Genomic DNA, 26,206 nt, shown 5'->3' on the forward strand with positions numbered 1-26,206 from the left:
ATCCTTGTTTTCAAACTGTTTCAAGCCAGGAAAGATCAGCAGACCTTCTAGCAATAACTTGATTTCCAGCCCTCCCCAAGAGAACACTAGCATGTGAAGCAGACCACAAAATGTACTTCCCATTAAAAGATAAATAAAATACTTCCTATTAGAGGATAAATCAATCAACTTTCTTACTGAGCATTCTCCAAGCATCAGTGGTTTAATGCCACCACTGAACGTACCAAGGAACAGGAGACATGACACAGGTACACAGATTAGTGATTCCAAAATCAACACACCTAAAAGGAAGGTCAGAGGAAAAGATAGTAAAGAAGGAGAACCAGAAATAGCTTCCATGGGCTGAATCAATTTGCACACCTAATAGGTCTTCAAGCCGAGGTCCCTTTTACAGAAGAGACCTTAACAATGTACATCCCCATGTCAAATGCTATCCACGTCAATCCTGAAATGATGATGAGACTCCCGCATGGAATAGTAAAGTTAATAGACCCTGAAAGCCTCCTTTGGTAAGGGTGTGAATTTGAATTTGGACGCCCCTCTCCAACCAAAGATTAGTCAAGCAGAATGGTTTCTCCTCCGTAAAATACAGTAGCATACCCTGCATATCTACTGGACCAGAAACGGTTTCTAGATCTTGTTTATTTCCTCTGTTTAATGCCCAGAAATAAAAAATTAACTTTCCCATCAAGATCAACTGCTCCGCAATGATCTTTAAGCCACCCTTTGTTAAAGATGCTGGGGACAAGAAGAAGACAGCGGACTCACCATCTGACTGCTGTACCAGTACAGCGACGATCCCTTCAGCACCACCCAGAACTTTTTCCATTTGTTGCTTAGGAAAGTTCCTTTTTCCTTCTTCTTATAGAGCCATCCTTGGCAGTCAGCATGTCCCAGGTCCTTACAGGATATCCTCCTCCGACTCATCGTGAAAAAGCCTGCACAATTATAGAGAAAGGTAGGTAACGTGTTCCCCTGATCTATGTGATGGGGTGAAAGGTAACTGATTTGTTTGCATCCTGAGAGTTGTATTTTTTATCAAGATTTCTGCAAAATAAGTGCAAAAAAATAGTAGTTTATCTATTTTATTTTTAAACATTCATTTGGTGCTTGGAAGGCACAAAATGTGACCAAAGAGACAGTGAGACTAATATGCAAGTGTTAGTCTAAGAATATAATCAACAAGAATAAGTTGCAAAAATTAAAATCATGAGGCTGCCAGGCAATCAGCACAGGAATGCAGCTCCTTTCAACAATAATAGCAGTTAGTTATGCAATAGATGGACACGGGTTAATGTCCACCTAAAAACACGGCTACTTCCGACTCAGCGCCAGCTTTTCTCAACTCTTTTGACATACCACGAGGGATTGAGCCAAATGAACAGCATGCCGTCATTTCTTAAAATCGATCCAAAAATAACCAAAATTAATCTGCCATCCACCTCCCGATGTTAGTATTGAAACAGACAAAAATCTGATCCTGAAGAAGGCATTCGAGAGAAAAACCACACTCACAGCACACAAATAGGGGATAAAGAAACAACAGAGATCTAATTACCTTGAGTTTTCTTTCTCGGCTTCTGACGCAAGGGAACCTGCTGAAAATGCAGGAAGGAAAGAAAAGAGGAAATTTCTGATTGTGTTGTAACATTTGTAAAGAGAGAAGGAGGGACGAGGTGGCAGTGTTTATGAGCAGGATGGAAGCTAAAAAAAACTCTCCAAGCAGAGCTTAAAGGGGAGCTACTAGCTGAGGCACAAAATGTGCTAATTAGAATCAATATACATTGAGCCGAACCTGAAAAAAAATGCGTAACACGGCATTTTCTCACTAATGTTTCCTGTTTCCACCCACAGGCAGCTTTCTCGCTAGGACTTCAGTTATGACAGGACAGTGTTTGCTGAAGTTCTTAAAAATAATAAAGTATTTCCCCTTTTATTTTTGTCGAGAGAAAAAAAATACATCCTGCTTATCCTGCAAGTTCTAAATAACACCAATTATTTAAATAAACCTGGAAGACAGTCATTGTCCTCTCACAATATGATAGGTTCACATCTGACTATTAAATTCCTGGTCTTGCTACCACAGGGAGTTAACACCTAAACCACATGAGTTAAAAATCCCAGAAAAAGAAATTCTATGACCTCTTTTGGTGAGATGTAAGCTACCATCAATCCTCCTCACCAGGAAATTCTTGTTTACAGCTAGATTTAAATTATTTATTCTGTCTTTAAATATCTCTGAATATTTTTCACATGCTTTATGGAGGATAAATTAATGATCAGTTTCTATTTTATACTAGCTCTTCAAATACTCAGAACGGACATAGACAATATATCTAAAATACACATTTTTCACAATAAATTTTGAACAATGCATCTGAAATCAGACTACAGCCAAAAATATTAAACAAAAAATGAATGCTTTCAAATGTCCCTGTGGGCGTGGTGTGTGTAGAGAGAGACATTTTAGGTTAAGAAATTTCATATTTTCTCCACTGTGTCTGAGCTGAATTTACTCAGGGTTAAATGACCAAGTCTTTTATGTTAGTAGAGAATTTGAAAAAATCTTACATAATTGTAAAGCAGTTCTAAAAGTTGGTTACAATCTTATTTCAACTATTATGTTAATCTACATGCATCTGGCTAGTATTTTATATATCTGACCATTGATCTAATAGCTACTGTATATGGTTCACTACACATTCGAAAAAGGAATATGATATAGGGAAAGTAGGGTGGAATTTTCAAATCCAGAGACCTGAAATCAACTCATGGTTATTAAAATCAGTATCTGTGTTACCCAGAGAAAAGTCTGTTTACCACTTGGAACTCACTTCCTCATTTGTAAAATAATAATTCCCATCCTATAGATCTCGTAAATATTTAACAAGATTGTAAGTGAAAGTACTCTGAAAAATAAAAAATATTACCTTAAATATAATACGTTATATAATATTATGATTATATCATAAATATTTAACAAGATTGTAAGTGAAAGTACTCTGAAAATTAAAAAATATTACCTCAAATATAATGTTATATAATGATTATAGATATAAACAAATACTTCATGTCTAATAAAAAATGCTAACTTTCTAGGATTAGTAGGACTAGTTATTTCATCAACAATGATGAAGTTAAAGTACTTAATTATGTTTCCTTGGAAATCCCATACTGACTTTTTATTTTATGAATAGAATATTTTACCCCTGAAGAAATTAATCATCCTTGTGAATAAAAGGTTACAACAGAGGAGATAATTTCCCTAAATTTAGGTTAGAATAAACATGCTATAATAAATGATGTGTGACTAAAATTTAGACACATTATCACAACAAGGTCCTGGTTGAACTCTACTTCATAAAATATCTCTCACAATGACCTGCATCTTGGATTAAAATTCCCACCAATCCCTCCAGTAGTTTTCTGGTATCTTTTTTATATGCACTTATCTGAGATCATTAAATTGATTAGTACCTATTAACAAAATATTTTAGCCCAATATGTATATTACCTGGATAGCTAAAACACCTGAGATCCAGGACTAAAGGCAAAGAAGAGAGTGGGAAAAATTTGAGAAAATACAGAGTCTAGGAGACTCCAGGGAGCATTGAAGACAAGCTAAGAACCAGGAGAATAGCAAGGAAAGGGTGTTGTAGACAGAGGCATTCCTAGAGGGTTCTGGCCCCAGATGAACTAGGTGAAGTCACATTCGTTCATATAAAAAGAGCAGCTTTAAGAAGAATGAGGGAGAGGAAAGTCACGAGGGGACAGTTGTAGGATCTGTGAAGGGGGGGCACAACTCAACCCATGTCTCCTGACAGGGAACCAGTGAATCCCGTCCACCCATCCCTATGAGCTGTCAGTGGGGCTGATGCTTCTCCAGCTTCACCGTCCAACCTTAGGGCTGGTTCAAGAAAAGCCCCAAATCAAACTGTAGGCTTCATCTCAGTTTTTCCCAAGATCAGTCCTTGGTCTCCACTAGATTCTTTGCCTAGGCTGGATAGAAAGTGAGAGTTCTAAACAGAAGGACAATACCCCAAATAGGGTAAGCACCCAACACCAACACGGAGAGAGGACTTGTCTCAGACCTTCTCTGGCCGGGAGGGGAGTTTAGTCACTGAATCAAGCCTCCCCTGATAGGGCTTCTCCTAAGGCAAATTATTATAAAATCTACATAACAGCTCAAACTGTTTCCTCAGACCAGAAACAGACTGCATATCATAGAGAACAAATTACAGGGAGTTTGTTTCACTTGATATATACGAATTTGAAACCTAAACGGGTTTATATGAGAGAATGAAAACAATCTTGAGAACCTTGGTGAGTTGAAGCTACATCTTACACCCGAAGACAGGAAGTAGAGCCCACAAACTAGTCAGCTTCAGAAACGTCTTAACATGTGGTTTTTCAGTAGGTGAAAATTCTACCTATACCTCCCTGTTTTTCAATTCTAAATCATGTCTTTCTACCCAATGAGATATTATAGAGCGTATTTGTAACTTTCCTAACATATGAGAACTTTTTTTGCAAATTTTTTTTCAAGTTCTAAATGTATTCCTTCTTCAGAAGACATGATCTTCATATGTTTCTTGAATTTTGTTAGACTTACTACACAAATTTTGTAAACATGCTGTGAAAACTTCAAAGCTGCTAATGTTCTTTTCTAAATATTTTATATCTCTAAGTTTTGTTGCTGGAGCTATAACTTTGTAGGTATTTCTATCTTTTTCAGTGTATCTATGTGACTTTCTTGTGCGGTTTTGTTTATATATTTTTGCTGTTCCTTTTATAAGCAACATATAACTAGATTTTTATTTTTTGAGTATAATATGACTGCATGTGCCTTTTTACAGATGAGTGTATCTATTAACATTTATTGTAATTTTTATCTTTTTCATTTTTATTTTATTTTATTTTCATATGTTTATTTCCTATCTGCATTTCTCCTTTGGTGAGGTATCTATTCATATTGTTTGCCTATGTTTAGATTGGGAGATTGGGGCTGTGTTTCTTTTTTTGAGAGGGCATCTCTCATATTTATTGATCAAATGGTTGTTAATAACAATAAAATTCTGTATAGGGGACTCAATGCACAGTCATTAATCAACCCCAAGCCTATTTCTCAACAGTCTCCAATCTTCTGAAGCATAACGAACAAGTTCTTACATGGTGAACAAGTTCTTCATAGTGAATAAGTTCTTATGTGGTGAACAGTGCAAGGGCAGTCATATCACAGAAACTTTCGGTTTTGATCACGCATCATGAACTATAAACAATCAAGCCAGATATGATTATTTGTTTGATTTTTATACTTGATTTATATGTGAATCCCACATTTCTCCCTTATTATTATTATTTTTTTAATAAAATGTTGAAGTGGTAGGTAGGTGCAAGATAAAGGAAGAAAACATAATTTAGTGCTGTAAGAGGGCAAATGTAGATGATCAGGTGTGTGCCTATAGACTAAGTATTAATCCAAGCTAGACAAGGGCAACAAAACATCCATGGATGCAGAAGATTTCTCTCAAAACAGGGGGGGTGAGATTCTAAGCCTCCCCTCTGTTGGTCCCCAATTTCTCACCTGATGGCCCCCCTGCGACTGTGCCTGTCTTAGGTTGTTCCTCCCTTGAGGAATCTTACCCGTCTCTGGCTAACCAGTCATCTTCCGGGGCCATACAGGGAAATGTAAAGTTGGTAAGTGAGAGAGAAGCAATATTGTTTGAAAAGGTTAGCTTTTTACTTCTTTGCAGATTTATGCCCTGTGGCTTCTATGTCCAGCATTTGTCTTGAGGTATCTTTACCACTTGGAAGAATTATGATACTCGGTAATTTTCGATATGAGGCACGAATTCTATTTAACGGTTGTAATTAGGAAGGAAGAAGAAAAGCTATAGAAGTAGCAGATGGAAGAAAACATGGGAAGATTGATTATTTCTTTGACATATCTTCTTGTAGAGTAACATAAGCATGTATAGGTTTTAAACTACTAATTAAATTGCACACACACATTAACATAATAGGAATACAGCTACATAACAAAAGCAGACCTACAATTACCAGCCATTTCCAGTGAAACCAAGAAAACCAGTTAGGCACCATAGGCATTTGTGAAAACTTATCAATGATATGATGGATATTGTCTAACTGAATTTGAATAGTTTGAGAAAAATCAGACAAATTAAAAGAACACATTCAACTGTATACATCCCATATGTTCTTTTTATCTTTTTTATTTTTTATTTTATTTTTCCTTTTCTTCCCTTTCCTTACATTATTCCTCTGATGTTCAGTTTAGTATTTCTAAGTTCCTCATGAATATAGCATGTAATTCAGGATATTTTTTACTCTTTTTTGAAGGCCTTCTCTCTTGTTATTTTAATTAAGGTTTTTATGTTTCCATTAAAAATGGTATTATCATTATTCATCAATAGGCTATTAAATTTAGGGACATATTTTATCAATTTCTGTGATCACCTTTTTTCCCTTTACCATGTATCTCTCAATTGGATTCACTTTGTACTAAGAGTACCTCCTTTAACAGTCCTTCTAATGAGGGTTTGCAGGTAGCAAATTTTCTTAGCCTTTATGTGAATTGTAATGTCTTTATTTTGCACTCGAAATAGAATGATACTTTAACTATTAAACTACTTTCTGCTGGTATTTTGAAGATTTTGATCATTTCCTTCTAGCATTTATTGTATTGATGAGATTGCTGCTACCAATCTGATTATCATTCTTTGTATGTGATCTTTTCACTCTTTTAAGACTTACTTATCCTTCTTGATTTTCTGTGGTTTATTACAATGTATCTACTTATGGACTTATTTTTATTTATACTGCTCAATCATCAGAATGAACTTTTGATTGGATAATTTGTATACTTTTTCAAGCATGGATAACTAGCAGAGATAATCAAATAGTGCCTTCCTGCAATTTTCTTCATTCTCTTCTTTGGATATTAGATACATATTAGTTCCTTTTTCTTAGTTTTTAATCTGTTTATCTCTCTGTGCCGTATGTGTCCCCTGTAATCTTTTCAATTTACTATTACTCTTTTCAAAGTGCCCAGTGTTGAGTTTATGCCATTTAATGAGATTCCTATTTGAAAGAATATATTTTTTCTATTCTAATTCTTTTTTTCAAAATGTACTTATATTTTATACTTTTGTGTGTGTGTGTCTGATTTCCTTTCAAAATTTTTAAGATTCTTTGAGCTTCATGCTTAAGTTTTTCCATGAGACTTTTAAAAATTGTTTTCATATGAAATAAAATTATCTTCAAATTTTTTATTCTATACTGTATTTTTCTTATCATTTTAAAATTTGTTTTGCAATTTAAGTGTGCAGAATTGTTAGTGGAAGGGTGTATGTCCTCTTTCTTCCTTTCTCTCTCTCTCTCTCTCTCTCTCCTGCCCTTTCCCCCACTGTGCCCATGGGATCCCTCTTTGCCAGTTTGTAGGTTGACTCCATCTGGTGTGGAATCAATCCTACTGTCATGTCCTGAAGCAATCATGGGGTCTCTGGCATATCCGGTCACTGATCTAGGTGGGGACTAGGTTCGGCTCCTGATTGAGGCGGTGTTCCTGACCCCTCCCTCCCTACTCCATCAGGTGGCTGATTGTGTGACCCCAGGCAGAGGTTCCACAGCACTGGTTTCTCCTTACATCTTTAGCCCCTTTCACAAGTTGGGGATTCTCCTCTTACCATTGTCATCAAGAAGTGAATGTGCTCTCCTCACAATTAATGGAGCATTTTCTTACCTCTCTAACCTGGGCCAGCAGACAAACTAGGTCCCATTAGACCCACAGCTTCAGTCATGCTTGTTGCTTTCCATTTCTGATCAACAGAGATGATCACTGTGGTTTGAAGCCTACCTTTGATTTTTTGGTTTTTCTATGTCTCTCTTTGTCTATCATTGCTCTCTGTTTGCAGCTGAGTGTCAAAGTGTGAACTTCAGGACCATTACTGAATGGAAGCCATTCATTTCACTTATAATATTCCATCTTGAAATCACAATCCAAATGACAAACTAGTCCGTTCCTGTCATAGCATCAATATACCTCCAAGACATCTGTCCATTTCCTGTCCTAGCGCCTTAGTTTTTTCTCTTCTGCAGAAATGTCAGGCACTTTTATAACTCCACACTTTTGTCTACTTTATCACCTTCTCCCATCATCTAGTCAGTACTCCCCCTTTCAGACCTAAGTCAAGTGTCACACCTCCACCATGAAGCCTTCTCTGTTCCTCCTATAATAATCATATTCAGCCAGGTTATATGTTGTCACTGTAAATTGATTTGTACTATCTCCCAAAGATCTTCATGGTGGATGTTATCTTTACCTGCCTTTTCACAATGAGAAACTGTATCTTGGTGTGGTTAAGTAACCTCCCCCCAGATCATACATAATGAGTAGCAGAGCCAAGTCTGGGGCTCCCGCCAGCACAGCTGGACTCCTGAGCCTATTGTTTAACTCTGTTACTCTGCTTCTTCCATCTTTTATATTCCCACAATGTGTTGCCAGTGCCTCTGTGTATATATCAGTGTGAGACATACATGGTGGTAATACATACTATCCACTCAGTGGTCCAACCCAGAATTTGTGAGTAACCTCAGAAAGGCCCTTTCCCCTCTTCCACACATTTACTCAATCACTACCCTGTTCACATTGCTTCTTAAAGGTTATTAAATCTCTTTTATCAACTCTGTAGTTGAGAGACCACAATTCTATATAGATTCAATGATTGGCCAAAATTTCAAGTTAGAATCGATGTTCTTGCACATGTCATGACTTCAAATTCAAAGCCCCTGGGATTAACTGACATTAAATTTGATATTTCCTTGACAGTACAATGGACTTGTTCTGAACCCTCTATCTAAAATACTATTTCCTCAAAAACCACAGTTGCTTTCTCCAGCATCCTGTTTTAACCATATCCTCCAAATACTAAGAATCTGGAACCCCAGAAACAGGAAGGCAGCAGCAGAGAAGGGTTGAGAGGAGGGACAGTGCTCCTGCAGTAGCTAACAAGCCCTCCCAGGAATCGGTTACCCAACAGCTGTCATGCCCTTCACTTGAAGTCCTCCTTGGGAGAGCAAATATCTTAAACAGCCTCCTGAGTTTGATCTGAGTTTGATTTGACCCAGTTCAACACAGAGCTACATTGATGATGCAGCCTATAAAACAAGCTGTCAAAACTTCAGCTCCTTTTATTTGATCAAAAATGTGAAAAATATATTCCTTACTTCATCCCTGAGACACACACCATAGGCATGAAGGGCAGGGCAGTTTCCCAGGGGGCCTAAATCATGTCTGGGCTGGTCACTGCACACAGTACGTGTAACGACCAGCCAGTACATGTTCTGTGAGTAGTGAATGCAGAGCTTTCTTATGAGGGAATGTCCTCCACATGCAGTGAGCTGATTCTCATCGGCCTGAAAACTGAGCAAAATAACCATGATTTCTATGCACAGACTTGCATTTCAGGAAAAAGTTTTTTCACTTGACATTTTATTTTCAGGCAATATTTAATGAAAGAATTCTTGAGAGAACTGTCACAAAATTTTGATCTAAGATAATTCTGACATTTCTTCCCCACTGGAGCCACTCCTGAAAATAAGAAATCTCAGAAGCTTAGGTAAAAGAATTACGTACAACAGTAAAAGAGACAATGTGTCACACTCCCTCCGAAGCTTGTCATCTTTAAATTCAGGCTGTTTTCCTTTCTTAGCTAAAACATTCTTACTAAAATCTGAGACCAGAGAACTTTCTTAAGCAAGCCCTTAAGATTCAAATATCCTCATCTCTATACACATCTATTTATTTATTTTAGGGAGAAACTAATCATAAAGTAAAACTAACCAATACTGACTCTGCGTACAACACTTCGCAGTCACCATGGTGTGGTGTACAGAAGGCCTAACGAATATCAAGCACTACGTGAATGGATTCTAAGAGATGTTTAAGGATTGTGCCAAATCTAATCATTATGTTGAGGACTTCCTGACAAGCCATGTCCCAGATCCTGGAGGTGATTATGCTAATTCTTTTGTTCAGGCCACAGTTTGGTAAAGGATGGCTGTCTTGACTCAACCATTGGCTATAATATGATTGTTCAGCACCAAGGACCAGAGATTCAATGACACGCAAGCTCTGACACGGCTTCCAGCCAAACACAGGAGACAGAGAACCGAACAAGGATAATGAGGTCTGCACCAAAGTGCTTCAGTGTCCACCATTATAGCATTTACCCAGAAATGGGGAGTCAGGGAAGGAAGGCTCCTCATGAACTGTCAAAAACAAAGACCTTGGAAGATAAAGACCTCAGCATAAGAGGGTTTGATAGAGGGAAGCAGATAGAACCCAATAGGCATCGACCCCAGGCTCTGGGCGGAAAACCATAATCAGTGTAGCAAAGTCACATCACACAGGGCCTTGTAAGTTATGTTTAAAAGTATAAAGTCAATGGGGAGCCACTGACCAGATGCCAACAGGCAAGCAGCAGCGGCAGATTTGCATTTAGAAAAATTCACTCTGGCTGTTGTACAGCAAGTGGATTGGAGAAGGGACAGGTGCAGAGGCAGAGAGCCCAGTGGGCAGAGGGAAGCATAAGGGTTATGTCTGTGTAGATGCAGAAATATTTTAGGAAGTAAAAACCAACAGAACTTGGTGAGCCAATACTTTTGGTTCCGTGTAAAGTTTTCCCTTTAACAATTTTGCTGGATGCTTCAGAGGAAAGAAAAGCAACCTATGAGAGAACAGCTCGGCTTAGCAAAAGAGAAGAATGCTATTCTACCACATATAATAAACATTTCAAATGCTTAGAATCTAGTTTCTTTGGCAGTTTTATTAGCACCATTTACCGTAGCAACCTCAACAGCGATCAGGTCAGGATCACCAAAAGGGCCTTAAAAATATTGCCTGCCCCCCCCCAGCAATCTCATCTTGGTACCCCAGAACCAAGCAGAGTGATCAGCCCAGATAGCTCAGTAAATGTTAGTTTAGTGGAAATGAAGTGTAATTCAGGTTGTGATTAGGTCAAATGTATCAAGCCCTCTGAAACTACCTGGCATAAAAACAGGTCTTCTGTGTGACATTTTATTTAGAGAACAAGTGACAGCAGAAAATTGAACTAATTTTCTGAATGGAAAGATAAAGTAGGGGACCTGCTGAAAAGCAGCTGGAAAAAAATGCATACGAGAGATGTTAAGCAGTACTGCCCAGATACCGATGGCTGTGAGATAAAAACAGCAGGTGAACAGGCACACAAGGAGGGCCGGGCCATCGAGCCTAGGTGTTGGGGGGTGGCTCAGTAAATGAGGAATACCCATAAATAGCCGCAGTTCCCTTCAATGCGCACAGAAGCCACTTGTGCCCAGGTCCGGGGGAAGGCAGGTTACTTAGAGCGGTAATGGCTCTAGACAGGAGTTGTGGCTGATAAGTCAATCTTTTGATAGTCACACCTGCAACCAACCTTTGTTCCAATACCCAGGGTGAAACATTTTGTTTAAGATGTGGTGATTTTAACTTGTTTCAAGTTACAATCAAGTCTCCAGTTCCTACCTAGCAGATGATACTAGGTACAAAGTACTAGAGTTTCCTGACTCAATCTGATACTCTGTGATAGAGTCCAGAGAGGGAATCAGTGAACATTAAATGAATATTTCAATGAATAAACAAATAAATGAACCTGTTGAAGTGCTTAGGTTCTGTCTTATTATCTAAATGTCCATTTCTTCTTAAACATATAAGATAAACTCCTCCCCATTGGAAGACTACATTCTTTCAGAGGAAAAGGTGAAGCAATATAAGAATTAAACACCGCATTACCTTTCTCAAGGATCCAAGCATCCTAACTCTTCTTTTTCATTTCTTTGTTCCAAATAACACATACACAAATTACATGCAATTTTTTCTTTTTAAAAGTTTCCATAAACTTTGGATGCATTAACTTTTAGTCTTCCTCACTCTATCCTTACAGATCTGTGATATCCATTTGCTTGTGCCCTTGACCATAAGACTTTCCTTTTAACATCCTATAATATCCCTAATATCTAATCCTAGCAAAAGTCTCCCATTGCAGCCTCACTCATTCTCTTAGTTGTTCCTTCTCTTTATCTTCACTCTGATTATTCATATTTCTGATATCAGAAAACACCCACCCAAGGGATCACACTTCCCTTTTCTGCCTGTTTTAGATGGACAGTTTACTAGGGTACTAAACTATAATTTGTGTCTTCATTCTTAGTTTTCTGCAGTCCTGCCCCCCAAAGTTCCCACCATGTTTCATTACTAGCATGCTTTTCTTTCTCATTTAGAATTAGCACCAGAATTAAAATGCTCTCATTGCCTTCTCTATGTCTGGATATGAAATTGTCAGCAAAGCAAGCAGAGAATCAATCAGCTGGTCTGCTTTTTAGTAAGGTGTCTGTTCCACGAGCTGTCTAGTCCACACAGGGTCTCCATCACTATTTCTACAACCTGCCTTCACAATCCCATTTTCCAATGTGCATCAGGAAACCATTGTTCATGTTTCCTATTTGGTAGGAAGTCTATGCTATATTCTCTCAACACCCCACCATCAATTCTGCTTTTGACTCTACTCCAAAAACTACCCTATGCATCCATCATGAGGTCATTAAATTTGCCAAAAAATGCACACAGTACAATCCCATACTACCCTACGTTCCCTTCTATTATTGTTATCAATCAATTGTGTATACTTATTAGTTATTATATAATTACTTAATTTTCCCTGCATAAGTTTCCTTCTCTAATAGAGATAATATACTTGCTCAACTGACTAATTTAGGAAAACTTCTGTCTATAAAATTATTTTAAAAGGAAACCTGATGTTTCAGCTGAAACCACAGTTTCAGCAAAATAGTTAACAGAATTTTTCCCTGAGAGGTTGCACTGTACCACAGTTAACTTAAACACAGAGATAATTTATGTACAGTACATTAAAATCATTATTAATGTGTCTTAATTTTTAAAAGTAAATAATGGGGAGTCTTAAGCAAATGCCTGGTGATAAGAAACCCTTGAAATCTTGCAAAAGGATCATTTAATTCCATTGTGGTTAATACATGGAGGATAATAAATGGCTAGCCAAAGTTAAAATCAACTTATCTATTTTTTATTCATTCATCAAACTGAAGACTAGTATCTAAAGATTAGGTTGTCCCAAAGGGTACTTACAAGAACATTGCCATCAGTAGCCATGTATGATGTCAAATCGGTAGAAACAAAAACTACAAGAGAATAAAGGCAATTCATTAAATGGTCTTTTAATACAGAACACAATAAGCCAAATGTTTAAAACTGAGGTCATAAAATAAGACAGAATTTCCTTTGCACATTTGTCAGTACACTTCCCAGTCTACAGCAAGACAAGAATATTATTTATGTAATTAATATTATATTATACATAAACATGTATCTTTGAAAAGTGAAAATATTTTCCTCTTCATGGTGAACAATACAATGTAAGATGTGGAAATATTTGATCCATTTCTATTATTCTGATGTAGTAACTAAACTATTTCAAAATGTTCCATCTCCTCAGAAGTTCCAACTTTAATGTGAAGATGAGCCCCTTTTGATGTACTGCACTTTGTACTGGATTATCTGAAAAATAAGACATTCTGGGGTTTCAAGAAAAACAAATGAAAACAAAATGAAAAAAATCTCATTTTTTTAGGGCAACCAAGAAACTTGTTAAACATCCATGAGCCACTGAAACTCTCCCCAAAGCAGAGAGCCTTTTAATTTCTTCCCAGTGACACTACAAATAGAGATGGATACTCCATGTTCCTTTATTTCTTTTATCAATGGTTCCTAAATCTTGAAGAATGGATACCTCTTTTTAACATCAAAAAGACCATATTATATAGATATGAATAAAATATTTATTTATAAACATCAAAGACAAAAACCACAATAAAAGACAATTTACTTACTTAACTTTTTAACTTATTTATTTTAAAAAATACCCTAATACCTAAATTCAAATCACACTGGTGAAAACATCTGCAATATATAGCTAATATATAAGAATGAAAATGTAAAGAGTTCTTACACATCAATGAGACAATAATAAGCAAATGAATGGAAATAAGGGAAGGAAAATTTTTTAAAATACAAATACAAATGATGAATGTTTAACCACATTAGCAACAAGTGCAACATAAAACAACATGATTCCATTTTTGTCAAGATTGGCACACATGAAAATATTAAGTGGAGGTGTGTTGCTAAGAGTAATTTGCTGTTGTTAGAATGCCAGATTATTACAGCCGTGCTACAGGGCAATTTGTCAGGATGACAGTGGTGATGATGAGAACAGCCAAAATGGCCACTTGCTAAGTCTTTACTATGTGCCGTCAGCCATGCTGAAGCCCTACAACCAAACAGGCAGAGTTTTGCAACACAGCCTTAATTACAAAGTAGGGGGAAAATCATGTGCTGTGATATCATTCATTATCATAAAAATACAGGTTTATATACATACATATCCTGCATCATTTATTGCATTAGGGTAAAACATCTGAAGTTACTCACAGCAAAATGTGTATACTAATTATCTCTGAGAGCTGGAGTAACCTATATGTGTTTATTGTCTACAGTATTTATAAAATTAAAATGATCAGATAAAATGCTGAATATTGTACTGATAAATACTCTTTATAAGAATGTATTTTTAATATCCACTGAGTGAACACGTAGCAAGTAAAAGCTAAAAGCTAGTTTGAATTAAGTAGCTCTTTTAGTAAAGAAGCTTGTAGAACTTGTAGAAATTAAGAGCAAAGCTTTGGGTTGGTCTGGGCTGGATTTAAATCCCAGCCTGGAAATTTATAGGGTAATTGTAGCTGAGTAACTGATATTTTGGGGCCTTAGGAATCCCGTCTGTACCATGGGAATAATAATAGTATTTTCTCCTTAGAGTCAGATAAAATTTAAGAGAAAATACCTTTCTAATGCTCATAGCAGGGCCCAACTTACAAGAAATACTCAAAAAGATACTTTGTTGTCATAAAATATATTCACTCCTTAAGCAAGAATTTATTAAAGGTCAACTATGTATACCCTTTAAATGTAATATAAAACATTACTGTTTAACCTTTCCTGACTCTGTTTAACATTTCCAGATAACTAATTGGCACATCCCCTACAATAACATAAAAGCTAAAAAATTGCATTTATTAAGTGGTTACTATGTGCCCAGCTAATTGATGATTTTCATGTATCATGCCATATGATTAGAAGGACCTTATGAATAATCTGCTATTATTAGTCCCATGTCTTAGATGAGGCAATCTAGGTAATTTAGGGGAAGAAGTTAGCAAATGGATATTTCTGAATTCAAACACATATGCCAGAGTCTGCTCTCTTAACCACCACAGCACTATCCCAGCTTGCCCCAGATTTCCCACAGGACATTGCTCCTAGTTAACATCTCAGGGACCACAGTGTTGTATCATGGTGCCGTGGACAATGAGAATAAAGGTCATGGTGGACCCACTCTTCTACATGCCCCAGGGCCTAAGCCAGTGAAGAGTTTAGGCAAGAGTTGTCAAAATAATGTTTTAAATTAATAGATCACACCCTCAGACAACTTTATGATTTCAGTGATATTCTGAATCCCTTCCCTCAGCCAGCTTTCTGAATCTCCTATTTTCAGGACAACCAAGAAACTTTTAAATATCCACAAGCCACTGAAACTCTCCCCAAAGCAGAGAGCCTTTTTATTTCTTAATTGTTTGTGAATCATTAAAAGTAATTTTTGTGATAGTCATCATGTTGTATTTGGCGTATATTTGGAAGGAGTTCAAAAACTGCTCCATTCCCATCTATTTATTTATGTGAAAAATAGTTCTAAGTGCTTACATACATAAAATATAATAGGATTAATATTAAAATCCTATTAAAAATAGGATTAAAATAAAATTAACCTCTCATTCTAGCAATAAATAATACTTATCCATGGATATGTTACATAAGGACAGGGAAAACCTGATCTATCTCATTAAACAATGCATCTTCAATAAAAATATTTCTCTTGTATTAATCATTACTTGTCAAAGTTTATAAACTACTCAATCTGTTTGTTAAATTATATACCAATAAAATTGTAATGATAACTCACTCCAGATGAAATATTTATGGCTTAAAGAATTAAATCACACAAAAATTTTTTAATTAATTTCAATTTATGTTTTTTTGCTGAAATGTATGATAGAATTGTCAAAAAAAAGTTTTCCAGCACAAAAAAATTGGATAAAAATGTATGGAGTAATGGAATGAAAATACGAGTTCCAGGGAGAAAAAAACAGAACAATGTAAAATTTACAACTCCAAAAATTACTTTAAAAAAAAAGGGACATACCAAATATCTGAAGAATTATATTGCACAGATTATATTTAAAGAGAAATATAACCTTTTTGCTATCAAGATTTAGAATATACCAGAAATTACATCTTTTGCAACTATTTAAACATATGATAAAAATTCTAGGTGATGATTTAAGGTGTAAGGGAGTACACCAAATTATTTTATGGTTACACCCAAAAAACGGTGTGCACATACGTAAGTTAGGATCAAACAGATTTCATTTTGCCACTTGTTAAATATGGAAATTTATGAAAATCACTTATTTCCCTGAATAGCAAACACCTCATCTGTTAAATTGAAATAATAGCAAACTCATAGGATTTTTTGTGAAATTTAAATGAAATATCATATGGGAAACAGGGAAGGCGCAGTGCACACTCAGTAAATGATAGCAATTACCTGGAATGGAAGCAATTACCTAGAAATAGCTTTGTTATAGAAAACTATCCCTCCTAATGGAATTAGCATGCAACTAAAGGGCTTGAGCAAGTGTGATAACAGGTTTCATCAAATAAAATAGCTTTTATACTTCAAGGTTGATTAAACTCCCTAACTTACTATTCTTGAGACATCTTGGGTACTTTGCTTCAGAGTTTAAGGGAATAGTTTTCTCAGTCATATCTGAGACAATTATTTTCTTCAAAGTTCCTTGACATATCACAGTGTGCGACTTAGCCGAACGACGAGGTCATTAATAATATTTTAAGTTTGTGAAATGAAATCAAATGCATTCCTGACAAGCTCTGTAACTGAAAAGTGGAAAACATATTGCATTACCAAATGAATAATAAAGTTAATGTCAAAGAAGAGATTTTCCTTTAAAGCGGTTTTTATGGGCTGAGTGTTTGTGTCCCCACCCCCCAAAATTCATGCTGAAATCTAATCTCCAGTGTGACAGTGTTGAAACTGGGGCCTTTGGGTCATGATGGCAGAACCTTCATAAGTGGAATTAGTGCCTAGGTAAGAAGAGGCAGAGAGCTTGCTCACTCTCTTTCCACCGTGTGAAGATACCAGGAGAAAAGTCAGCAGTCTGCAACCCAGAAGAGGGGGCTCTCACCAGAACCCAGCCATGCTGGAGCCATGATTTTGGACTTCCAGCCTCCAGAACTGTGAGAAACACATTGTGAGAAACACATTCTATTGTTGATAAGCTACCCAGTTTACAGTGTTTTGTTACAGCAGCCCACGTGGACTAAGACACCGATGAAGAATCATTCCATTTTGTTTTAGACACAAACAAAATTCAAATTCATTATAGAAATTTATTTTAGAAACTTTGATAAATTAGTTAAGTCAGAAATACAGGCTCTGGTCTTAAATCAACCTAAAGCCAGAAATAAGCCAAGACTATCAATACGCAACAAATGCTCTAGTGATTAAAAGAAGGCAGTTGGTGATAATAACTTTTTTAAAAAGAAAATTTTACTAAAGGTGGTTATAGGTTCAATGAATCCAAAAGTAACTATCTTGATTATTCCACAATAGACATTACAATTTTGGGGATGATGCAGCAAAATAAGCACCATGTCTATTGTTTTAAAGTTTTTAAAAAGAAGAAAACATTGTGATTTAGAGATAACTTTCCAATTGAAAGAAACCGTGGGCTGGGTTTATTCTCTTTTTCACAGAGCATTATGTGAAAACATGTGAACATTTTAAACTTTGAGCTCTAAAATTTCAAAAACCCACAGATTAAATCATAGCACGTTTATTCTCTAAAATTGCAATGCTAGCATTTGACAAGGCACTCTGAGAGCCACAAGTGGACATACAGAAAGCCCATGAACATAGGCAAACAATGCGCATTATTCTTAAATATCCAGAAACTAGAGCTGAAGAGGAAACAGAAAACGCTGCTCATTCTAGAGGCAGAAACCTCAATCATCAAAAAGCATGTAGTAACTGTAGCAATGAAGTGCACACTTAACTACCAATGAGTGCAATCTGTAAGCAATATCTTTTCTTAAATGACAGTCCATCATAACAATGCCATGGGAAGCAGGAGAATTCATCTTTTCCTATCTAGTAAAAGCAAAGACATGAAATAGTCTGCTAGTTTTGCCAAACAGCAGGGGTCTTCTTAAGGCAGAGCCGGAAGGAAAGAAAGCAAAATCCAAGATGCCCTCCCCATGGCACATGCACAGTCATGTTTAGAGTGGGGTGGCCTGTGGTTTTCACTTTGTCCAGAAAATTTGCGAAAGAGAAAAATGCCTTTATCCAATTATTTCAGTTTTCTTTTTCACTTAAGCCCTGTTGTCATTCTGAATCCAATCTGTTTCCTACATGCTTTTAAAAATCCTCATTCTTTCTTTCTCTTTCTTTATTCTCTTTTTTATTGTTCACTTTTCTACTCATTTCACTGCATGTCTTTTCTGCCATCTCTACACTTTGAGGATGAAATGACAGATGGTTTCAAGAGCCGCAGCTTTTTTTAAACAGAAACTCTGATGATTAAAATTACTATTTTCAACACTGCTAAAATACCGTGATACATCATCTGAGATTGGCAGGCTTCTCCTTACTTTTCCTTCATGCATTCCCACAGAAACTGTCAATCCTGACAATTAAGGCTTAGACATAAAAATCCACAAATCTAATGCTGGGGAGAAAACCCTTTCTTCAGCCAATAATGTTAATCCTTGCTCCGAAAGGACCATTTTTACCCCCAACAAGCAGGTGGGAAACTCCCAGAGATCTAGAACAATCTGCCTCTTTTACCTCCTGAAGGAACCTGTGCTAAATGGAAATGGCTATGGGCCAGCCCTGCCTGGGGAGGCATCAAGCTCCCTTGCATCTCTGAACTGCAGGGGGCTCAGGTTCTTCTGCAGCCTCCAGAACCCAAAATTTCAAAGATGAATGTCCACCTCGCAGCATGCCCTCAGGGCTTGGGCAAGCCAGTGGGGCCCTGCTGATATCTCTCTGGTGTCACCAGAGGGGGCACAACCCACACCCACCCTGTGGCAAGTAAGGTCAACAGGATAACAAAGAGCAACAGGACTCATCTCTATGGGGTTGGATCTTAAATCCACGATGGCAGCCCCAGAAGTGAGTGCTCCCACTAGCCTTTCAGAATTGGACTAGCACAGTGACTGTTGGCTATTCAAATTATTTATATGGGTAGGGGTGCTGTAAAGCATATGCACACATACCCCCCCCCACACACACACACACAGAAATGCACCCTAGCAGTAGCCTTATGCACCAATGAAGATTAAACCTGCATGTCGCCTGCCTCCTTTCCTGGGTGTGACAGATCCAAGATCCAAGGAGGTTCTAGGAGCCAGTCGCTCTAAGCTCCAATTTGCCTGTGTGCTTAGATCTAAGATGTTTGTGATTGAAACCCAAGGAAATTCCTTATAGGTTTTTACTAGCCTCAAGATGTTACATCAAGTTGGGAAGTGGCCTTATTATGGGCCACAGGAAGCACTGGTAGCCCCCAGGGAAAGTATCAGTTGTTAGGTCCACTAGAGTCTGTCCCATGAGCACACCCTGGCTCTCTACAACGGCAGCCCTTACATAACAACACGTGATTCCTAAGTTCACTTTACTCCAGCCTGCAGGGGTGGGAGCACAGGCAGTACTCTAAGATGGGCCAGACAAGAATGGCTAATGATGGCCCTTACCTTTCTGTAATTTGCATCCCCAAACTTCTCCACATGAATAATAATCTTATTTTTTCTCTATGGAAGAAGCTACTGAGTATCCTGCTATGAAACCCAGTCCAGTGCAGACTGCTGTGAGGTAGCCAATCATGTTAATGCAGCCAAATGAGCCTCCACTGAACACTCTTCTCACCAAAGTGAGTATTTACACCCTGTGTGGCAGTGGCCTCTGCCATGGGACCATTGCTGGCTGGAAAGGAGCCAGAAAAAGAGCTATTTTAAAAGTCATCTACTTTTTACACCTGTTGCTCTGCAGTTGGAGCCAAAACTAGCTCTTTTGTCTGGTTAGCTCTTTCATGGGAAAATGATGTCACAGAGATGACAGGTCATTCCTGACTTCACTCCCCTCTTGGACAACTAACATCTATCCAAGAACAAGATACACTGAGACAATCTTAGAGCACAGGGGTGGGGCTGAAGCACCCCTCGTACCACAGAGTCTGAGATACAAGTGCATTAGAAGGGTAAGAGAGGTGACTACGCATTAACTGCACTGCCCCCTCCCCCACCAGGATAGCACAGCACCATGCTGAGGGGTCTCCTGGGGCTTCTGGTTCCTCCAATGGGAAAAGAGAGCCAGGGGGACAAACAGCCTCCCCCAGCATTATGGGTCATTTTGTGGGAATCCTTACACTTATCTCACATCATAGGGATTGCAGAGAAACCCATGGGGCTCAGACAATAGGAATCTGGAAGCAACAGAGGGCTTGTAACAACCAGCACATGGGCCTTGGCAGACAGAGCTCATACCTGCAGTACCCACGCAGTAATCCCAGCCAGCATCTTTGCTCATCTGCTCATAAGTCAGGGGTACATCCTGACCTGGGAACTTGATGGGGTACAGATCTGCTCAATATGGATCCTCAAACAAGGAGTTTTGTGGGCTCTAGAGCCCCGTTCGCCCATGCCCAGCAAGATGCTGAGTCACAGACCCACCTGCCATGGAGTGTGCTTTCCAGCCCTGGCTGCCCAGAGGGCTGATGACATCTCTTGGAAGCAGTATGGCTCACCAGCACTAGAACCAAGAGGTAGACAGGCAGATCTGATCACCCACACAGCAAGCCAGTACCAGGCTTGGAGGATTCCCATGCTATCCACAGGAAAGGGGATTCATTCATAGTCAAGGCTGTAGGTAGCTCCCAGCACCTACCAACCAGAGAGCTTGTTTAGGAAATTGAGAAGAGCCTGGAGTGACCCCTCCCTGTCCTGCCCAGGCAAGGGGATTGGGACATTGCCCCATCCGCTGTGGAAAATATCTTCCAGCCCTATATGAACAGCAGGCCCAACAAAGACACTTGAAAGCTGTGCAGCCCAGTGGTGTTCAAGCTGAAAGAAGGGCAGACAGAGCCAATAGATCGCAGAGTGAACAGGTGGCCCTATTTGGCAGGGGAACTTAGGATGTAAGTCAGCTTGAGTTGAGACAATAAATAGCTTTACTAGTTTTAGAGTTGCTTCTCCCACTGCAACCAAGCAGGAAATCTAATTTGTAACCCCACTCATCAAGGAACACAGCCTTCAGCCTGTCTGACCAGGGACCCTAACCAGAGCACACGGGAAGCTGCATAGCCTGTTCAACAGTCCTACATATGACAGCACTTAAACATAGAGCACAGCCAGTGGCTTCCCCCACCTGCAACCTAAAACCAGTGGCCCCACCTGACTAGGGAATTCAATACACACTCAGGCCTGATTCAGGTCCCCAAACAACAAGCTATATAAACCCTGGACCCTGGTCTGCAGCCCTGCTAAGGCAGGGAAGCTAATTCATAGCCTCAACTAACTGAATATAGTACCCAGTCCTAACATCTAGGAAGCCTGACTGATAATTCAGGCAGCTGTGGAGCCCATCCTATAGCCTCGCTTGGGAAAGGAACTAAGATAACAGTCTTATCCAACTTTTCTCAGCCAGTGGCATTACCCCCATCCCTGTTCTCAGAGTCCTAACAGTTGACTTGCATAAAATTGGACCAGAATATTAGGCCCCAACCATGCAGACTTTACTAGCAGACACCCAGAGGCCAAAATTTTGCTGACTGGTTAAGAATTACCTCTTCCAAAGCAAACCAGTAAAGTCTGGAGGAGGAACCTCATTAGTCGAGTGGGCAGATACAACATAAAGAATCAAGGATCATGAAAAAATCAGGTAAATATGACACCACCACATGAAACTAATAAAGCACTAATAATAGACCATAAAGACATGGAGATCCATGAGCTGCTGGGCAAAAATTCAGGGTAATCCTCTTAAGTTTAATGAACTAAAAGAAAACACAGACAACTAAACAAAATTAGGAAAACGATGCATGAACAAAACAAGAAGTTTGACAAAGAAATAGCAACCATTAAAAAAATAAACTAACAATTCTAGAGTTGAAAAATACAAAAACTGAACTGAAGAATTCAATACTGAGTTTCAAAAGTAAACCCAACATGCAGAGCAAAGATTCAGAGACTTGGAGAATAGGACATGGGAAATTAACCAGTTGAAGGAGCAAAAAGGAAAAAAGACTGAAAAAGAGTGATGAAAGTCTATAGGAATTATGGGACACAGTAAAAAGAAATAACATTTGTATTATGGGAATTCCAGAAAGAGAAGAGAAAGAGAAAGGAAAAGTATATTTAAAGTAATAATGGCTGAAAACTTCCCAAACCTGGGCAAAGAAATGGACATACAGATTCATGAGGCCAAAAGAATCCCAAATAGATTGAATCCAAACAAGGCTACACCAAAGTACATGAAAATTAAATTGTCAAAAGTCAAAGACAAAGAAAGAATTTTAAGAGCAGAAAGATAAAAGGTAAGTCACATACAAGGGAACTCCCCATAAGACTATAAGCATATTTCTCAACAGAAACTTTTCAGGCCAGGAGAGAATGGGATGACATCTTCAAAATAATGAAAGAAAATTAAGTATCAATCAATACTTCTATACCCAGAAAGCTTATCTTTGGGAAACAAAGAAGGGATAAAAAATACTTTGAACAAATAAAACCTAAGGGAGATCATTATTACCAGACCAGCCTTACAACAAATGTTAGAGGGAGTCCTTTAAGCAGAAGGAAAAAGCACTAATTAAAATTACAAAAACACAAAAAGGTAGCATAAATCTCACTCGCAATGGTAAATTGTCATAGTTAGATTCTGCAAAATGGTAATAGTGGTGCATGACTCACAACTCTAATTTAAACGTCAAGAAATGAACATACAAAAATAACCATAATAGAATCTGTTGTTAGGCATACAATATAAAAATATGTAACTTGTAACAATGATAACCTAAAATGTGAGGGGGGGAATGTAAAAGTGTCAAGTAAACAAATCTCATTTAAGTTGACTTGTTATCAATTTAAGATAGGGTATTACAAGTTTAAGATATTTTATGTAAGCTTCATGGTAACCACAGGGAAAATCTTGTAGTAATTACACAAAATAAATCAATTCCATTTGCAATAGCATTAAAATTATTAGATATAAATTTAAGTAAGGATGTGATTTCTATTCTGAAAACTACAAAATTTTGGTGAAAGAAATTGAAGAAGACACAAATAAATGGAAATATATCCCATGTTCATGAACTGGAAGAGTATTATTAAACTGTCAATACAACCAAAAGCTATCTATGGGCCCAATGCAATTACTATCAGTATTTCAATAGCCAAAAAGTATCAAAAACACTCCTAAGATGTATGAAGCCACAAAAGATCTCAAATAGCCAAAGAATTTGTGAAAAAGAAGAAGCAGGAGGTATCAAACTTCCTGATTTTGAACTATACTATAAAACTATTCTCATCAAAGCAGTATGGTACTGGCATAAAAACAGACCAAAGGAACAGAATTGATAGCCCAGAATAAACCCATGCATATAAAATCAACCAATATTTGACAAGCGAGCCAAGAACACTCAATGGAGAAAAGACTTGTGTCTTCAATAAATGTTGCTGGGATAATTGGATTGTCACATGTAAAAGAATAAAACAGATCCATATCTTACACTCTGATAAAAATTAACTTGAAATGGATTAAACACTTAAATGTAAGACCTAAAAACATGAAACTCCTAGAAGAAAACATGGGAACAAAGCTCTTTGACATGCGTCCTGGTAATGTTTTTTGGATATGACACAAAATCAAAAACAAGAGGGACTACATCAAACTAAAAAGCTTATACGCAGCAAAACAAAACATCAAAAAAGTGAAAAGACAATCTACAGAGTAGGAAAAAGTACTTAGAAGCCATATATATGATAAAAGGTTATTATATAAAATGTATAAAGAACTCACAAAACTCAGTAGCAAAAAAAACAAATAATCTAATTAAAAAATAGTCAAAGGACCTGAATAGACATTTCTCCAAAGAAGATACAAAAAGCCAACAGATACATGAAAAGATGCTCAACATCACTAGTCATTAGGGAAATGGAGCTTAAAACTGAAATGAAATATCACCTCATGATATTTGTTGATGGCCATCAACAAAAAGAGAGAACAAATGCTTGTGTGGATGTGGAGAAAAGAGAACCCTTGTGCACTGTTAAATCGGTGCAGCCACTATGAAAAACAGCATGGGGGAATCCTTAGAATTTAAAAATAGAACTACCATATGATCCAGGAATTCCACTTCTGGGTATTTATCTGAAGGAAACAAAAACACTAACTTGAAAAGATATCTGTACCCCCTCATGTTTATTGCAGTATTATTTACAATAACCAAAGCATGCAAACAACCTAAATGTCCATCTATGGATGAATGGATAAAGAAGTTGTGGCCTATGCCTTTGTACAATGGAATATTATTCAGCTGTAAAAATATAAGGAAATACCACCATTTGTGACAACATAGATGATGGCCTTGAAGACATTATGCTAAGTGAAATAAGTCACACAGAGAAAGACAAACACTGTATAATTTCACTTATATGTGAAATCTTTAAAAAAAAACCAGAAAGAGAAATCAGACTTGTGCTGATCAGAGGCAGGGGTGTGGTGATGGGAGGAATTGGAGGAAAGTGGTCAAAAGTACAAACTTTCAGTTATAAGTACAGGCATGTAATGTACAATGTGATGATTATGGCTAACACTGCGGTGCGATACATGGTAAAGAGACTAAATCCTAACAATTCTTATAACAAGGAAAAATTTTTTTCCTTTATTTTTTTTTCATTGTATTTATATGAGGAGATGGATATTAGATTAATTTATTTTGGTTATCATTTCATAATATATGTAAATCAAATCATCCTGTTAGGGAATATAACCAATAATATTATAATAACTATGTATGGTGACAGATGGTAACTAGACATCCTGGTGGGCTTTTCATTACGTATATAAATGTTGAATCACTATCTTGTATACCTGAATCTAATACAGTACATCAACTATACTTCAATAAAATGCCATCATGCTGTACACCTTAAACTTATACAGTGATGTATGTCAAACATTTCTCAAAATAACTGAAAAAAAATTTTTTAAGGAATAGGGTAACTTCTCTTAAACTGGTATTTGGCAGAAATATTGCAAACTGTTTTCAGTCTTTGCATCAACTCTGTAATATATTACATATACTCTCACAAATGAAGAAACCGATACAGAAAAAGTAGACTAATTACACAGCTAACAAGTTATAAACTCAGAATTTGAATTCAGGTTGTCAAACTCCAAGCTCAGGAAATTTAGACATTAGCAATAATGTCTCTTATAAAAAATGTTTGCCTTTTCAACCTCCCCTTAGCAGCATGCTTAATTTTCTGCAAATAGTAAATCTTACTACATTCCTACAGTGAATGAGTCCAATAATTCTGGCAAACCCTCTAGGCCAGGCATTCAGGTAGGCACCTCATAAATATCTGGTGAGTCATATTGACCCACCTCTACTTTCGGACAAGTTAGAATGGGTAACTATTTACCAAATTTGGCAGTTCAGAGGGCCCTTTTGTGGCTCACAGTAATTGGAACCTTGTACCCAAAGACCTATATGTAGGACCAGGGACCAGCTACAACTGAGTAAATTTGAAGGATCTGATCAACAAGGAATATTGTTTCTAGAGACACCAAATGCTGCTTGTTTTGGAATTGGGCATCCAGGCCAAGGCTGCAAGTCAGAAATCATGCGGGGCTGACTTCCTAGTTGGAATCCTAAATGGGAA

General features: G+C 37.4%; 1 protein-coding gene across 5 annotated transcripts in view; it reads right to left on the reverse strand.

Annotated features, from left to right (window-relative positions):
* The window catches only part of IPCEF1 (interaction protein for cytohesin exchange factors 1), a 161,363-nt gene that overhangs the window by 80,318 nt on the left and 54,839 nt on the right, over positions 1-26,206 (reverse strand). For 2 of the 5 annotated variants that reach the window (XM_073219782.1, XM_073219781.1), the window contains exons 3-5: positions 13,202-13,254; positions 1,559-1,598; positions 769-938 (exon numbers count right to left, since the gene is read on the reverse strand). In XM_073219782.1, coding sequence (XP_073075883.1) covers positions 769-938; positions 1,559-1,598; positions 13,202-13,225 — 234 coding nt within the window. In that variant the 5' untranslated portion in view covers positions 13,226-13,254. Of the gene's footprint in view, positions 1-768; positions 939-1,558; positions 1,599-1,795; positions 2,195-13,201; positions 13,255-26,206 lie in introns of those variants that run through there. The other 3 variants (XM_073219783.1, XM_073219785.1, XM_073219784.1) reach the window with 3 other exon arrangements.

This window comes from Manis javanica, chromosome 13 (genome assembly GCF_040802235.1).
Source record: "Manis javanica isolate MJ-LG chromosome 13, MJ_LKY, whole genome shotgun sequence".
Classification (NCBI taxonomy): domain Eukaryota; kingdom Metazoa; phylum Chordata; class Mammalia; order Pholidota; family Manidae; genus Manis; species Manis javanica.